We start from the raw sequence: 15,730 nt of genomic DNA on the forward strand, positions 1-15,730 counted from the left end.
GCTTGTTTTGTACTTTAGTCTTTATTGTACAACAAAATACACTACAATTAAATATTAGCTCACTTATATTTTAGAATTCAGCCTATTCTAACCACCCAAATTAGATTTTTTTTTTTTCTTTCTTCTACCCACTGAAATCCTATCATAATTTCACTCAAAACTCACCAAATGACTCCTCCCACCGTATTATGATGTTCCCCGAATTTTAAACTCAATCGGATATCGATTGGTGAGCCTCCTTGTGCATAGGCAATAGTTCCTTCTTGCAAAATATTGGGGCAACATGTACGAAGTATACACTTCATTTTTTCAAATCTTTGTTTATGTAAATAAAACAAAACAAGTACCTGAACAAATTATTTAATGGAGTAATTTGCGGACCTAGCAATAGAGGCTACTCCGTAATTCTACATTTCCATGATAACTCGACACATTTGATAAGGAACTTAAATTACTTAACCAGCCCCTTGACCACACGAGTCCAATATCAGTATGGTAGTGGTACTATCGACATTTTAAAAGGTTTATCCCCGTCCTGCCAAGCATAGACAATGACGTAAATCTGAGGGATTACGGTCTCATCGAACTTGACAGCAATATCTTAATAAAATCTGATTTTTTTTAAATATTAAAAATGGTTTTTTTATTATTTTATTCTGTATATATAAATTCTTAAGGTGTGGGTTGTGGGCTCACAAAACCCCCATTAATGTCTCTCACGTTTTCTCCGTTCACCACAACTATGAACAGTAAGACAATGGCCACCGTTCCGTTCTGTCATAACCCGTTAACGTTTCATGCACCCGAAACGTTTCGGTTTCTGTCCGATTCGAATTCTCTTTACGAGTCTTTTTCCAGCAAAACCCACTTCTCGGTTTCTTCTGTTTCGTTCCCAAACCAGCTTAACATCTTCAACCCACCATGTCATACCAATGTTTCGGCTGAAATCCCGATTTGTGGTGTCAGTGGTAAAGAATCGGAGTCCCAAACCGGAACTCCTCCGGTTCTTGACGGAATCGCGGCCGTTGTCGGCCAACATGTCCTCTATGGAAGCCAAAAGACTTGTAACGTCCCAACCAAAGGCGAAACGACACAAATTCCGGAATTCGGTTACTGTTCGGAGCGTATCGGTTCAGCCGAAACTTCCAAAAAAGATGCCGACAACAAGAAAGGTATTGGAAACCTTTCGGTGCAAAAGAACTACAGGGGAGTGAGGAAGCGTCCATGGGGAAGGTGGTCGGCGGAGATAAGAGACCGAATCGGGAGGTGCCGGCACTGGCTGGGAACGTTCGACACGGCGGAGGAGGCGGCGCGTGCTTACGACGCGGCAGCGAGGAGGCTGAGAGGTGCAAAGGCTCGGACCAACTTTGAAATCCCATCAGTGTTTCCGCTCTCCTCACCTTGCTCATCATCTTCTTCTTCAGACGCAAAGAGAGTGATTAGGGGTAAAAATAATATTAAGGGTTTGAAAAGCAAGAGAAAATGTTCAGTGGTGACTTGTGTGGCTCATTTGTTTAGTGAGGCTCCAACCCATCTTAGAAGCCAAGTTATGGAGATCAAAGAAAATGTGGAGCTTGATTTGAAGCTGGGAGTGAGTGATATTGGTAAAACAACCCCATAATGGAAATTATGTGTTCTAACTGTTCTTTAGTTAACTTTCTAATTTGGGTTTTTTTCCTTTCTGGGTTCTAAGTCATGCATGGGTTGGAACTTGGATGTGCATGACAATGTAAGCAAGCAAATGGCTTTGGTGGATTTTGTAACCAATATATAAAGTATTAAGATTTCAAGTTTTCAAGAATATTTTCATGTTTGTGACCTGGGTTTTTACTAGTGTTGAAGAAAACTTCTGAGGATTGACCTTGTTTAAGATTCTTCATGTGGTATATATTTACACCTACATTCAAGTAACAGTCTGATAAGTTTCTGATTTTGCAGGATTTTATCTTGTATCCGTACTGAATGCTGAGCATACATTTTTGTTGAGCAGATAAATGATGATGTGTGCCTGGAGACTTCGAGTATTTCCTGGCCTTAACTCGGAGTACAATTAGAACCAACCAAATAGTAGGTGACCTTTTTATATGCACAGCACTCACTGAGATCTCAGGATCAGAAAAAGGACCCTCAACCAAGTACAATTTATAACCAATAAAGTCTAGCTAAAAACCAAACCCTAGCTGCACTGTTTTACATGAAACTGACACCATTTTTTTACTGTTGCCTTCCACTCCATGTTTACATATTTTTTTGATATGAGAATCAAAAGGTTAAAATTGGAGTGCGAGCAACAGTATATAGATCGATGGTTTTAAATTCGAATCATCCCTCATTTTCCTAACTTGGGTAACAAAAAAATCAGTATATATGTATATCCCGCCTTTTATTATACAAAAGTTGCACATAAAATCAAATATCAGGTATTAACTTTGTGCAAAAGCTAACTTTATTCTATAAAAAAAGAAAAAAAAAAGTGGGGAAGTCTAATAAAATTCAAAGGTTATAGAAGAACCCCATGAAAGACGGGTGTGGTGGTGGAGGAGTGAAAGAAACAGAAAACGTAAACCATGGAGGTCTTCTCATTCTGGCTTCAACAGGGAAAAAGACAGAGTTAAACTGATACTCCTTCATTTACTTTCCTTTTTTACTGCCACCGAGGAATGACCTGGGGAACTCAGGGAGAGAGAAAGAGAGAGAGAGAGAGCAAAGACACAGCAGGTTTCTATTTTCTATAAGATGCGGATTATACGTCACCTCTCCAAATCGTATTACTGTCATATTGGAAATCTAAACCAGTTCAGTTCAGCAAGCGTCAGTGACATTAATAGGCAATGGACAGTGATAGTACATTGACTGATTGGCGATAGCATACCATGCCATATTATATTATATTTCTTTTTTATTTTTAACAATACAAACTTTAATTAATAATTTAATATAAATAAATAATTAGATGTTATGTTTTTTTTTCGGGGACGAAAACCACCCATAATGAATAGTCCATTGATTTCTGCTGATATTTGGTCCGAGTATATGTTTAGAGCGTTTTCTTTCGTAGGGCGGTAGTGGTAATTGTAGTAATTTATCTTCCTTTCAAGGTCAAATTTTATGGTTATAAGAGCAACTTTAGAAAAGTGGAGGGCTTTTATTTGGGCCAATATGTCTACAGCCCTTCGATCAATGGGCTTAAAATCCTTTTAGTCTTTTTTTTGAGATGAAAGGATGAATTGAATACAAAGGTGTATGTTGGATTAATCTCTGTTGGGGATTCGACTTATTTTTGGCCATAAAGTGCATTTAATGAATTTCGAACACCTGTTATTGAGGCATTAGGTAGCTCGTTAGTCAGTGGCGGAGCTAAAAACTAATATGTGGGGGGGCCAGTACCATAAATGCAAGATTATATAGAGCTATATTTTAACTAATATTGTAGTTGATGCATAAGAAAGAATTGGGTTTTCATGGAGTTTGGGGGGCCCTGGCCATGACAGGCTTACATGTGGCTCCTCCCCCGTCGCTAGTTGTAAGTGACAGTTTACTATTGTAGTTGATGTTAAATTACAAGGTGTCGTGCGGTAATAAACTGTCACTTACAACTAGCGATAGGGGAGGAGCCACATGTAAGCCTATCATGGCCAGGAACCCCCAAACTCCATGAAAACCCAATTCTTTCTTATGCATCAATTACAATATTAGTTAAAATATAGCTCTATATAATCTTGCATTTATGGTACAAAGGAGAGTAAATAGGGAAAATAGGGAATACAATGTTGGATGAACTCAATTGGGTGGAAAAGTGGGTGGAAAAATGAGACAAGGAGGTAGAAATAGCAGAACTCAATTTTATTTTTCTCAAGTACAAAGGAGAGTAAATAGGGAATACAATGTTGGATGAACCTGACCGCATGTACTACTTTTGAGTAGGAGGTTAACTTCAAGAACCATTAGTGACAAAAAATAAAATAAAATAAAGGCGCAACTTGATAATTTCATAAACTTTTGTTGTGATAAAAACCCTTAAATAATACATAAATAGTAAAATCTCAGAAGAAATATATTTGAACTCTGAAAGTGATTTATTTATTATACAAGAGGTGCCTTTTCAACCAATAGAAAGGGTGTGTTTGTTTTTTGGCCATAACATAATGAAATGTAGTATATTAGAGAAATTCATATTAGACAATTGTTTGTTGTAGTATGGTGGATGCCTTAAATCAAGTTTTTTTCTTGGTCGAAAGCCTTAAATCAAGTTAGTGATTAAAGCAAGAAAAGAAACCTCTCAACGCACTGGGCCAAGATCTATGGGTCGTCCCTTATTGATTTCTCATTAACAGTCCAACACCAAATATCAAGCCTAAATCTTAAATGCAAAACTTCAAGGCCCAAACAATATGTTATAATATTTTAGTAGTTTTAACTAGGGGTGGCATTTTAAACCGAAAAACCGCAAAAATCAACCGATATTTTACCGCAATAAAACCGCAATTGATGTAAACCGAACCGCAATCGCGGTATTAAGAACCGAACCGCATTTGCGGTTGCGGTTGCGGTATTTGATTTTCAAAATTTGCGGTTACCGCAAAGTATAGCCGCACGGCTATACTCTATGAATAATTAAGTAAAATTGTAAACCCTTCTCTTCTCTCTCTGTAGCCGTGAGATGAAAACCTGGAATCTGTTTCTTCTCCTGATTCCCATTCGTCTCTCTCTCAACTCTCTCTCAACTCTCTTATTCCCATTCGTCTCTCTCTCTCTCTCTCTCTCTCTCAACTCTCAAAATCGGCTTCTCTCTCACAGACCCGAATCGAACTCATCTCTTCCTCTCTCTCTCGATCTCAATGAAGTGGATAAGTACTTGACGGATCCTTTTGAGAGCCCCTTGAGTAAACAATTCAATCTCTTGAATTGGTGGAAAGGGAACCAAACAAGATATCCTATTCTTTCACAAGTTGCCAAGGATATCTTTGCAATTCCAAGTTCTACGGTTGCTAGTGAAAATGCTTTTAGCCTAGTCAAGAGGATTGTGGATCCTTTTAGAAGCTCTTTGCATCCTAAAATGGTAGAGACATTAGTGTGTACTAGTGATTGGCTTAGAGCGGACGAATTTTCCTTTTACAAAGAACCAACGGATGATGAGGTTGAATTCTACAAGGAAATGGAAGATATGACAACTTGTAAGTAATTAGTTTATTTATGCTAATGTTATTTATGCTTCTTCTTATTATAAAATGTACTAAACTATGTTGTTTTATTTGTAGATAGCATTGGTGCTCAAACAACACAAAGGGGTTCTTCAAATCCACTCACCACCAACACTTGAGTTTGTAACATTGGTGTATTGTATTTTTCCTTTTAGTTTGTAACTTTAATTAACTTTGAATTGGATTTTTCTTTTTGGTTGTAACTTTAATTCATTTTGCTTTTGGTTTGTAACTTTAAAGGATTTGGAATTGGAAAGCTTGAGAAGTTTAACTTTAATTGGAATGTTTGGAATTGTAACTTTAATTTTCTTAGGTTGTGAATGCTTGAGAATTGGAATCAATTGTGAATTTATATATGCTTGAGAAATTGAGGTTGTGTATTTATTTATTTAGGTTGTAAATTTATATTTTTGTGAATGCTTGAGAATTTGCGGTTTTAAACCGCAAATTCGCGGTAGTAAACCGCAAAAATGCGGTCGGTTTGCGGTTTCAAAAATCACCAAACCGCAAATAGTCGGTCGGTTTGCGGTTTGAGTAAAAATTCGCGGTTACCGAACCGCAACCACCCCTAGTTTTAACAATATTAGCAAGGTTTTTCCTTAGGGGGGAAACCAAGAAAAAACTCTAGGAAGTAAAACAATCACTGTTTGGTCTAATAGTTGTTGACAGAGATAAGATTTTCTGATTATAATGATTCAATATATTTACTTGGGTGAGAACCCATGTATATATACAAGCTTAAAGTTGACTAATTACATAGCTGAAACATAGCTCTAAATTACAGCATATAAAATTGGAGACTTAGTCGACTAATCATCTAAATTACAGGAGATGAAATAGGGGAAATACATAATAGACGTGATTGACTTTAACACCACCCCCCCTCCCCTACAGACGGAAGATGCTCGAGAAAGCATGTGAAGTTCGGATAATAAAAACCAAAAACGTACTGCTGAGTGAGACTTGGTAAAGAGGTATGCAGGCTGCTGCTCAGAGGCAAGATAGAACAGAGAAATAGTCCCTTGGGAGACATGGTGGAGAATGAAGTGTCAATCAACCTCGATATATGCTTGGTGCGCTCATGAACACATCGTTATGGGCAATTTGAATAGCACTCTTATTGTCACAAAACAAAGAAGTACATGGAGGAAGAATGACACCCATATCATGAAGGAGCCAGCGAAGCCAAAGAACTTCAGAAAGTGGTATGAGCCAGAGCACAATATTCAGCTTCAGCACTAGAACGAGCAACTACTGTTTGTTTCTTACTCTTCCAAGAAATCAGAGAATCACCAAGAAAGATACAAAATCCAGTAGTTGAACGACGATCAGTGATATCTCCAGCCCAATCTGAATCGGAATAAGCTCGAAGGGTGAGATTGGATTTGGAGGAAAAATGAAGTCCTTGAAACAGATTACCCTTGAGGTACTGTAGGATGTGAAGCACAGCAGCAAAGTGCACTAATCGTGGGGCAGCCATGAATTGACTCACAATGTGAACAGCGTGACTACTATCTGGTCTCGTGATTGTGAGATAGTTAAGACTCCCAACAAGTTCTCCATACAACGTTGGGTTGGAGAGCAAGGTACCATCAGAAGCATGGAGTAACATTATGCTCAAGTGGGGTTTTGACAACCTTTGAACCAGTTAAACCTGCACGTTGTAAGATATCTGAAGCATACTTAATTTGAGAGAGAAAATAATCATCAGGTGAGTAATCAATTTCAATACCAAGAAAATACCGAAGCTGGCCAAGACCTTTCATTTCAAAATATGCATGCAAATGAGATTTAAGACGTCGAATACCATCTAAGTCACTGCCAGTAATGACCATGTCATCTACATAAAGAAGAAGAATAACAATACCATGACCGGAGATGCAAGTGAATATGGCAGAATCATGAGGACTATGAGAGAATCCATATGTAAGAATAGAGATGCGAAATTTCTCAAACCATGCTCGTGGAGCTTGTTTAAGCCCATATAAAGCTCTTTGAGGTTTACATACTTGATGAGGGGAATGAGGAAAGCCAGGAGGTGGTTTCATATAAACTTCTTCATGAAGATCCCCATGAAGGAATGCATTGTGTGATTATATTGCTTTATTGCATGGAAATAAATGGATGAACAACTTCCCAGTGGGTCACCTATCCTGGGATTGGTCTAGCCCCCAACTGGCTTAACTTCAAAGTTCTCATGACTCCGAAGCCAGTGAGCTCCCAAAAGGCCTCGTGCTAGATGGAGGCAGGCATATACATATAAGGCACATCACCCCCTCTCCGTTGGTCAATGTAGGATTTACTAGGGGTGGGCACTCAAACCGGCAAACTGAAAATCCGAGCCGAACCACACCGAACCAAACCGGAAAAAAACCGAGTTGACCAAAAAGTCAAAAACCGGTCAAAAACTGAACCGGACCGGTTTGGACCGGTTTTGGATCCGGTTCCATGTCTTCAAAAACTGAACCGGGCCGAACCGAACCGGTGAAACTAAAAAAATATATAATTTCAATATATATTTATATTTAATGCTATATTTTTAATTTCACTAAAAAAAAGCTAATATTTATCCAAGTTCAATGTCAAAATATCTCTCTTTTCTCACTTTAATATTTATTTTTATATGAAATTGAATAATTTGTTAATTTTCAAGTAAAAAAATAATATTTCAGTTGAGAATTGTATTACAAAAAAATTTTAAAAAATAATTTTTATAATTCGGTTCAAAACCGAACCCGAACCGAAACCGGACCAAAACCGGTTCAAACCGAACCGGACAGTTTTTGAATTTTTTTAATTAAAACCGAACCGAACCAAACCGCATAAATAGTAACGGATCGGTTCTAATTTGAAGCAAAAACCGGTCCAAACCGAACCGTGCCCACCCCTAGGATTTACAATCTACCCCCCTTAAGGGCCCGACGTCCTCGTCGACACACTCGCTTAACACGGCAGAGTGACTCTGATACCAAATTGTCACATCCCGAGATCGGCTCTGCCATAGCACAATATTATCCGCTTTGGGCCCCCTCTCTGCCCTCACGGTTTTGTTTTTGAGAGCTCACTGGTTTCGGAGTCATAGAAACTCCGAAGTTAAACTAGTTGGGGGCTAGAGCAATCCCAGGATAGGTGACCCACTGGGAAGTTGCTCGTGAGCTCCCCAAAACAAAATCGTGAGGGCAAATAGGAGGGCCCAAAGTAGACAATATTGTGCTACGGCGGAGCTGATCCCGGGATGTGATAATTTGGTATTAGAATCAATCTGCCGTGTTGAGCAAGTGTGTCGACGAGGACGTCGGGCCCTTAAGGAGGGTGGATTGTAACATCCTACATCAACCAACGAAGAGGGGGTGATGTGCCTTATATGTATATGCCTGACTCCATCTAACACGAGGCCTTTTGGGAGCTCACTGGCTTCGGAGTCATGAGAACTCCGAAGTTAAGCCAGTTGGAGGCTAGAGCAATCCTAGGATGGGTGACCCACTGGGAAGTTGCTCGTGAACTCCCAAAAATAAAACCGTGAGGGCAGAGAGGAGGGCCCAAAGCGAACAATATTGTGCTACAGTGGAGCCGATCCCAGGATGTGACAATTTGGTTCCCAGTGGGTCACCCATCCTGGGATTGCTCTAGCCACAACTCGCTTAACTTCGGAGTTTCCATGACTCCGAAGCCAGTAAGCTCTCAAAAACAAAACCATGAGGGCAGAGAGGGGGCCCAAAGCGGAAAATATTGTGCTATGGCAGAGCCGATCTCGGGATGTGACAATTTGGTATCAAAGCCACTCTGTCGTGTGGTGCGAGTGTGCCGACGAGGACGTCGGGCCCCTAAGGGGGGTGGATTGTAACATCCCACATTGACCAACGGAGAGGGGGTGATGTGCCTTATACATGTCTGCCTCCATCTAGCACGAGACCTTTTGGGAGCTCACTGGCTTCGGAGTCATGGGAACTCCGAAGTTAAGCGAGTTGGGGGTTGGAGCAATCCCAAGAGTGGTGACCCACTGGGAAGTTGCTCGTAAGCTCCCAAAAATAAAACCGTGAAGGCAGAGAATGAGGCCCAAAGCTGACAATATTGTGCTACGGTGGAGTCGATCCCGGAATGTGACAACAATACTCACCTTTTCATTGTTGAATCCAAATATAACAATATTGCCAATCCAGTCACAATTGCAAAAGCTTATTTTCCCCCAAATTGCCATTTTATTCCTCAAGCTCCTTACAAATCCCTTAAATACTATAGAGATATCCTTCATGAGACCCAGTCAATTGAAATTAAGCCTATCAAAGACCGTAATCACATTATTCTCTATCATTCTTTGTATATTCATCACATCCTAAGTGAAGACAAATGGAGTAATATGATCTAAAAATTCTCCAATCCGATTTACAATATTGCTATTATGATTACATCGAAGCCTGGTATACAATCTTCCTTCACCAAACAATTGATTTCAGTCACTCATGGTTCATTAATTTTGACAGTAAATTCAAAAGTCATTTTCTCATATGGTTCCTCCACTGGTGGGAAAAACATGGCCCAGTCATTGACCTTCTTCCTCCTCAAATGCAAGAATTAGTAAATTATTTTTCCAATAAAAACAAATTCAAAGAATCAGAATTATTCTTTCCCAATCTACTTATTTTCATTGCTAAATACAAAGTTCCTTGGATCCTGAAATGGTCTTACAATGTCAATTGGGATTCTAGAGTCCTATCCCGTCAATTTTCAGTCAAGTGGTGGGATAAGTGCAAAATCGAAAGAATTGTTTATTATGTCAATTCAGATTTTCCTCCAGTCAAAATTCCACAAAAGTCTTCCCAGAAGCCATCTTCCTCTGGAACGTCTCATTCTTCCCTCCCAATAGAAGGAAGATCAAAGGCCGAGTTACAGGAAATTGCCCGGCAATTAATTACACTCATAGTCAACAGTAAAAGTTGTTTCGTTGTTTCCCCAACAAGGTCAAATCACGCAGTAAAAGCAAAAGTCTTCGCGTGCTTCAACAGTCACCCTCCAAAGTATCCAATGTTGCCGACACTCCTTAATCCGACTGTTTAATTAGAGGTTCAGGCCTCAGTAATTGCAAGTTAAATTTTAGTTTTTAGTTTTTAAAGTTTTACTCTTTAATTAGAGGTTCAGGCCTCAGTAATTGCAAGTTAAATTTTAATTTTTAGTTTTCAAAGTTTTCTCTTAGACTCCCTCAAGAAAACTACTATTGTAAAATATGAGTGTAATCCTGTATGTTACTGCAAGTTATTGATAAAATCCTTCAATCAGGATTTCCTGTAAGTTCAATGTTTTCAATTAAACATATTTTCATTTATTCATTACTTTCATTTCTGCATTATTTTCACATATTCTATTATCTTTGCTTCATTACTATCACAGTTAACTTGTCCTTCTGGTTCTAAATCACTATATATATAAACGTGCCTTTTGTCTTTTTTATATAGCCCATGTTGGCTGTCAGCTTTTTTGATTTTTTTTTTCTCTTTCTTCCTTCACTGGTTGTACAGGGTGGTGGGATTCAATTTCAGTGTTTGTTAAGAGCCATAGATTCAAAGTGATCTAATGGCTGAAATTTTCGCTGGAGATATTTCAAACAAAGATACGGAACTGACATGACTCAGACCAAGTCACCACAAGATTCTTTTCACTAACCTAAAAAAATAAAATGGAAATAAAAGAGTGGAGGAGGGAAATGCCCTCCTCCCTCCTCAGCAGGCAACACATTTGGGTTTCCTCCCTTCTCAGCAGGCAACACATTTGGGTTCACAAATTATGTTCAAAGCGATCATGTTCGATTATGTCACTACTTTTAATAATTATAGATAAATATCAATCCTGCAGACGACTTTGACTTCAAGTCTTGGAGTGATTGATTTGGCTTCATCCCCGCTCATCAATCATCCCGATTTTCCTTGATTATTTTGCATGAGCTGTGTCTATAAAAGGAGGTGGATTTCTCGATCCTTAATTACGTAAGATAAGCATTTCCATAATCAGAAAACATAGCTGTGATATGGGAATGGAATCGTGGCCGTCAAAGTTTATTTCTGTACGTTGTTTTCTTTTGCTATTACTCAATGCCACTCACTGTTTTTTACTTGTACAGACTCAGGCACTTGGCCAGGTTGATGAGTGCTCAGCCTTGCTGCAGTTCAAGGAAAGCTTTGCAATTAGCAAGTCTGTTTCTGCATATCCTCTTGCTTATCCGAAGGTTGCATTTTGGACGCTAGAAGGAGATCAGAATCGGAGTAATTGTTGTTCATGGGATGGTGTAGAGTGTGATGAGGACTCTGGCCATGTTGTTGGCCTTGACCTCAGAAGCAGCTGTCTTTACGGTTCTATCAATTCCAGCAACAGTCTCTTCCGCCTTGTTCATCTGCAGAGGCTTGACCTCTCAGATAATCACTTCAATTTCTCTGAAATACCATCAAGGTTCGGTCAAGATCTTTCGAGTCTAACATATCTCAACCTTTCAGATTCCTTGTTTTATGGCCAAATTCCATCAGAAATTTCAATGCTATCGAAGCTGTCTACCCTTGATCTGTCTTACAATTCTCTGAAACTTGATCCTGATATTATCCCTTTGAAACTGACCAAGGGATACATGAGAAGCCTGGTTCAAAACTTGACCAACATAAAACAACTTCATCTTAGTGAGGTAGGTATTTTCTCTACTGTGCCTGATATCTTGGTCAATGCATCTTCTCTCACATCTCTCCAACTTGACGATTGTGTGTTGAATGGGGAATTCCCAGTAGGTATTTTCCACCTATACCAAACTTAGAGATTCTTCATGTGAGTTCTAACCCAGAGCTAATAGGCTATTTTCCCACCTTTAACAGGAGTAATTTCTTCAAGAAATTGGGTGTTGCCTACACGAATTTCTCTGGCCAACTTCCTGGCTCCCTTGGAAACCTTCATGCCTTAAGTGTGTTGGAGATCGCCTACTGTCAATTTTCCCCCCTTGTTCCATCTTCCCTGGGAAACCTTACCCAACTCAGTCACCTAGACATGTCTTTTTTTTTTTTTAGGGGGACGAAAATCCTAGACATGTCTTCATTTGAAGGCTTTCCAAATAATTTTTCCACATGCCAAGTTACTGATTCTTGGTCATGGGTTGGAAAGCTAACCAAGCTCTACACTTTGGGCCTTGAGAATACCCGCATAAAAGGAGAATTCCTATCTTTTGTGGCTAACCTGACCCGGTTAAGTGCTCTAAGCCTCATGGGTAACAATTTTCAAGGAGAAATTCCTGGGTCACTCTTTCAGCTCAAAAATCTTGAATATCTTGACCTTTCCTCTAGTAACTTGAGTGGGTTTGTTGAGTTTGATCAGTTTTCCAAGCTCAAAAAGTTGAAGGTCCTTCGATTATCAGACAACAAGTTATCTCTGCAGAGCAAACCCAATTTGGGTGCTACTTTTCCACAGCTTGAAGTTCTGGAGTTGATTTCGTGCAACTTAACAAAGTTTCCAGAATTTTTAAAAAATCAATACGAATTGTCGTTCCTAGACCTTCGTAACAACAGCATCCATGGGCGAATACCAAAATGGGTGTGGAACGCAACTAGAGAAACATTGTTCACTCTCCACCTCGCTCATAACTTCTTAACAGGGTTTGACCAAAATCCAATCATTCTCCCATGGCAGAATCTAGATTTTGTGGATCTCCAGTCCAATATGTTACACGGATCATTGCCAATTCCACCGCAATCAATCAGAAACTATGTTGTCAGAGACAATAATTATAGTGGAGATATTTCGCGCTCCTTCTGCAACTTGAATAATTTACAAGCTCTTGACTTGTCCAACAACAGCCTGAGTGGCATGCTTCCAAAGTGTTTGGGGAACTCCAGCTCTCTGGAAATATTGGACCTGCACCACAATTCTTTTCACGGCAGTATTCCTCAAATATGTCCAGGCAAAAATAGTTTGAAAATGGTTGATTTAAGTTACAATCAATTACAGGGGAAGGTGCCAAGATCAATGGCCAATTGCACTCATTTAGAGTTTCTTAGCCTTGGAAACAATCAGCTGAGTGACATCTTTCCATCTTGGTTAGGGGCACTTCCAGCTCTACAGTATCTCAGTTTGAGGTCCAATGGTTTTCATGGCATGATTGGGAAGCCTGCAACAAACCATGAGTTCCCAAAGTTGTGCATCATTGATTTATCTAACAATGGTTTTTCAGGTAAGTTGCCCTCCAACTACTTAGACAACTGGAATTCCATGAAATTTGTTGACGATGAGAATCACCAAATTTATTTTCGAGTCTCTCCGACGTCAAAGAGGTCAAATACATATGCAGACTCTTATGATGTTCCATACTCGATCACGACTACTGCAAAAGGTGTTGAGTTGAAATATGATGCGACCCCTTATCAGCTTAGGTTGATAGATTTCTCAAGTAATAGATTTGAAGGAGAGATTCCAGCAGGTATCATTGGGAATCTAAGAGCCCTTCACTCGCTTAACCTTTCCAACAACGCTCTCACTGGTCAGATCCCCTCATCTTTAGGGAACTTGACTGCTCTTGAATCGTTGGATCTCTCCCAGAATCAGCTCTCAGGAAGGATCCCCGGTAATTTGGCACAACTCAATTTCCTTGCATATTTCAATGTCTCCCATAACCATCTTTGGGGGCCTATACCACTTGGCCAACAATTTGGTACATTCCTAGAAGATTCATACCAAGGAAACTCAGGTCTGTGTGGAAAGCCATTGTCAAAGAAATGTGATAGCTCAATATCGCCACCACCATCAATCTTTGAAGAAGATGAAGATTCCGGGTTTCAAATTGCACTAGATTGGTATGTGGTTCTGCCAGGAGTTGTTAGTGGTCTAATAGTTGGAGTGGTTGCTGGGAACTTTTGGACAAGCAAGAATCATGAATGGTTTTTAGAGAAATTTAGCAGGAAGAGGCAACCAAGAGGCACACGGGGGAGGAGAGGACAGAGAAACTAAGTACTTATTTAAAATCCATGTTTATATTGCAGCTGCTGCTGTTGTTGTTTAGAATTCTTGTATGGGGTCTGGTGCATTCTGTTTTATTACAATATGGGTAGTGGTGTAATTTGCTTGTATTAATTTGTGGTGCTGTAAGTTGCTTGTATTAATTTGTACAAGAATGTTTGTAATATATTTCTGTACGAGTACAAAAAAGTAGTGTACATTTTTTACTAGCTACCAACTACATTTTCTGTTTCCTGTTTGCTTTAATTTCTTTGATTTCCTGTATTGTTGTTCTTAATTAAGTACCCAATATTTGGATGCTTAATGCTTACTTTGCAGCCTGTATATGTTGCTACTATCAACTTCTAGTAGGTAATTTGACAAGACCCGCTCCGAATTTCTCGGAACCGGGGACGAATTCTGTGGAAATTCTGACATCACACCGATGCCGGACCCACTTATTAAAACTATAGCCTCTTTTCCATAAATATGAAAAAGGGCGCGAGACTTTCTGCCAAAATTTCGGCAAAGTCTCTCCTGAAAAACGAATATTTACCAAATTCTCTTACCGGTAGAAAGAGCAATAAAATACTTCTCACAAATTTTCAGCATGCAATAAAATACTTTTGCAAAAGGTGTTGAGTTGGAATATATTTGGACCCCTTATCGGCTTAGGTTGATAGATTTCTCAAGTAATAGATTTGAAGGAGAGATTCCAGCAGGTATTATTGGGAATCTAAGAGCCCTTCATTCGCTTATCATTTCCAACAACGCTCTCACTGGTCACATCCCCTCATCTTTAGGGAACTTGACTGCTCTTGAATCGTTGGATCTCTCCCAAAATCAGCTCTCAGGAAGGATCCCGGGTGATTTGGCACAACTCAATTTCCTTGCATATTTCAATGTCTTCCATAACCGTCTTTGGGGGCCTATACCACTCGGCCAACAATTTGGTACATTCCTAGAAGATTCCTATGTTGGAAACTCAAGTTTGTGTGGAAAGCCTTTGTCAAAGAAATGTGAGAGCTCAAGACCGCCACCTCCATCAATCTTTGAAGAAGATGAAGACTCTGGGTTTCAAATTGAACTAGACTGGTACGTTGTTCTGCCATGAATTATTAGTGGTTTAATAATTGGAGTGATTTCTGGGGACATTTGGGCAAACAAGAAGCATGAATGGTTTGTGGAGGAAGCCAAGAGGATCAACAGGAGGAGGGGACGTATTTGAGCCTGTATTTGTTTTTGATATATGGTTTTTATAATGTATTTCTAGACGAATTTACAAATTTCTTCTTTCCTAGCTGTTTGCTATAATCATTTTGATTAGTTACTGTCCAAGCAACCCCATAATATATATCAAGAAACAGTTTGGTATTTAGATCAAACAACTACTGTGACAATCGAGTGTTAGTTGGATTAGCCCAAGTTTTTAGTGTGCTCTTAAGTGGTCTTAAGTTTAAGCTCCTATAGTAATATTAGCAATTTAATAATCAAACGTAACATTAGCAATATTATTGAGTTTTCCATATCTTCAGAGAAGTCATGTGAGTCATGTTTTATATATAGACGACAAA

At 39.3% G+C, this 15,730-nt stretch overlaps 2 protein-coding genes across 2 annotated transcripts; both read left to right on the plus strand.

The window, feature by feature from the left end:
- Positions 1-757: 757 nt before the first annotated feature.
- On the plus strand, positions 758-1,621 carry LOC117621648 (ethylene-responsive transcription factor ERF084). Its single transcript, XM_034352210.1, has one exon. The coding sequence runs from the start codon at positions 758-760 to the stop codon at positions 1,619-1,621; it is 864 nt and encodes a 287-aa protein (XP_034208101.1).
- Positions 1,622-13,177: 11,556 nt separating this feature from the next.
- On the plus strand, positions 13,178-14,295 carry LOC117622928 (receptor-like protein 12). The gene has a single exon (XM_034353746.1). It carries the CDS (start codon positions 13,191-13,193, stop codon positions 14,166-14,168), a length of 978 nt encoding a protein of 325 aa, XP_034209637.1. The 5' UTR covers positions 13,178-13,190; the 3' UTR covers positions 14,169-14,295.
- Positions 14,296-15,730: the final 1,435 nt, after the last annotated feature.

Source organism: Prunus dulcis, chromosome 3, assembly GCF_902201215.1.
Source record: "Prunus dulcis chromosome 3, ALMONDv2, whole genome shotgun sequence".
Classification (NCBI taxonomy): Eukaryota; Viridiplantae; Streptophyta; class Magnoliopsida; order Rosales; family Rosaceae; genus Prunus; species Prunus dulcis.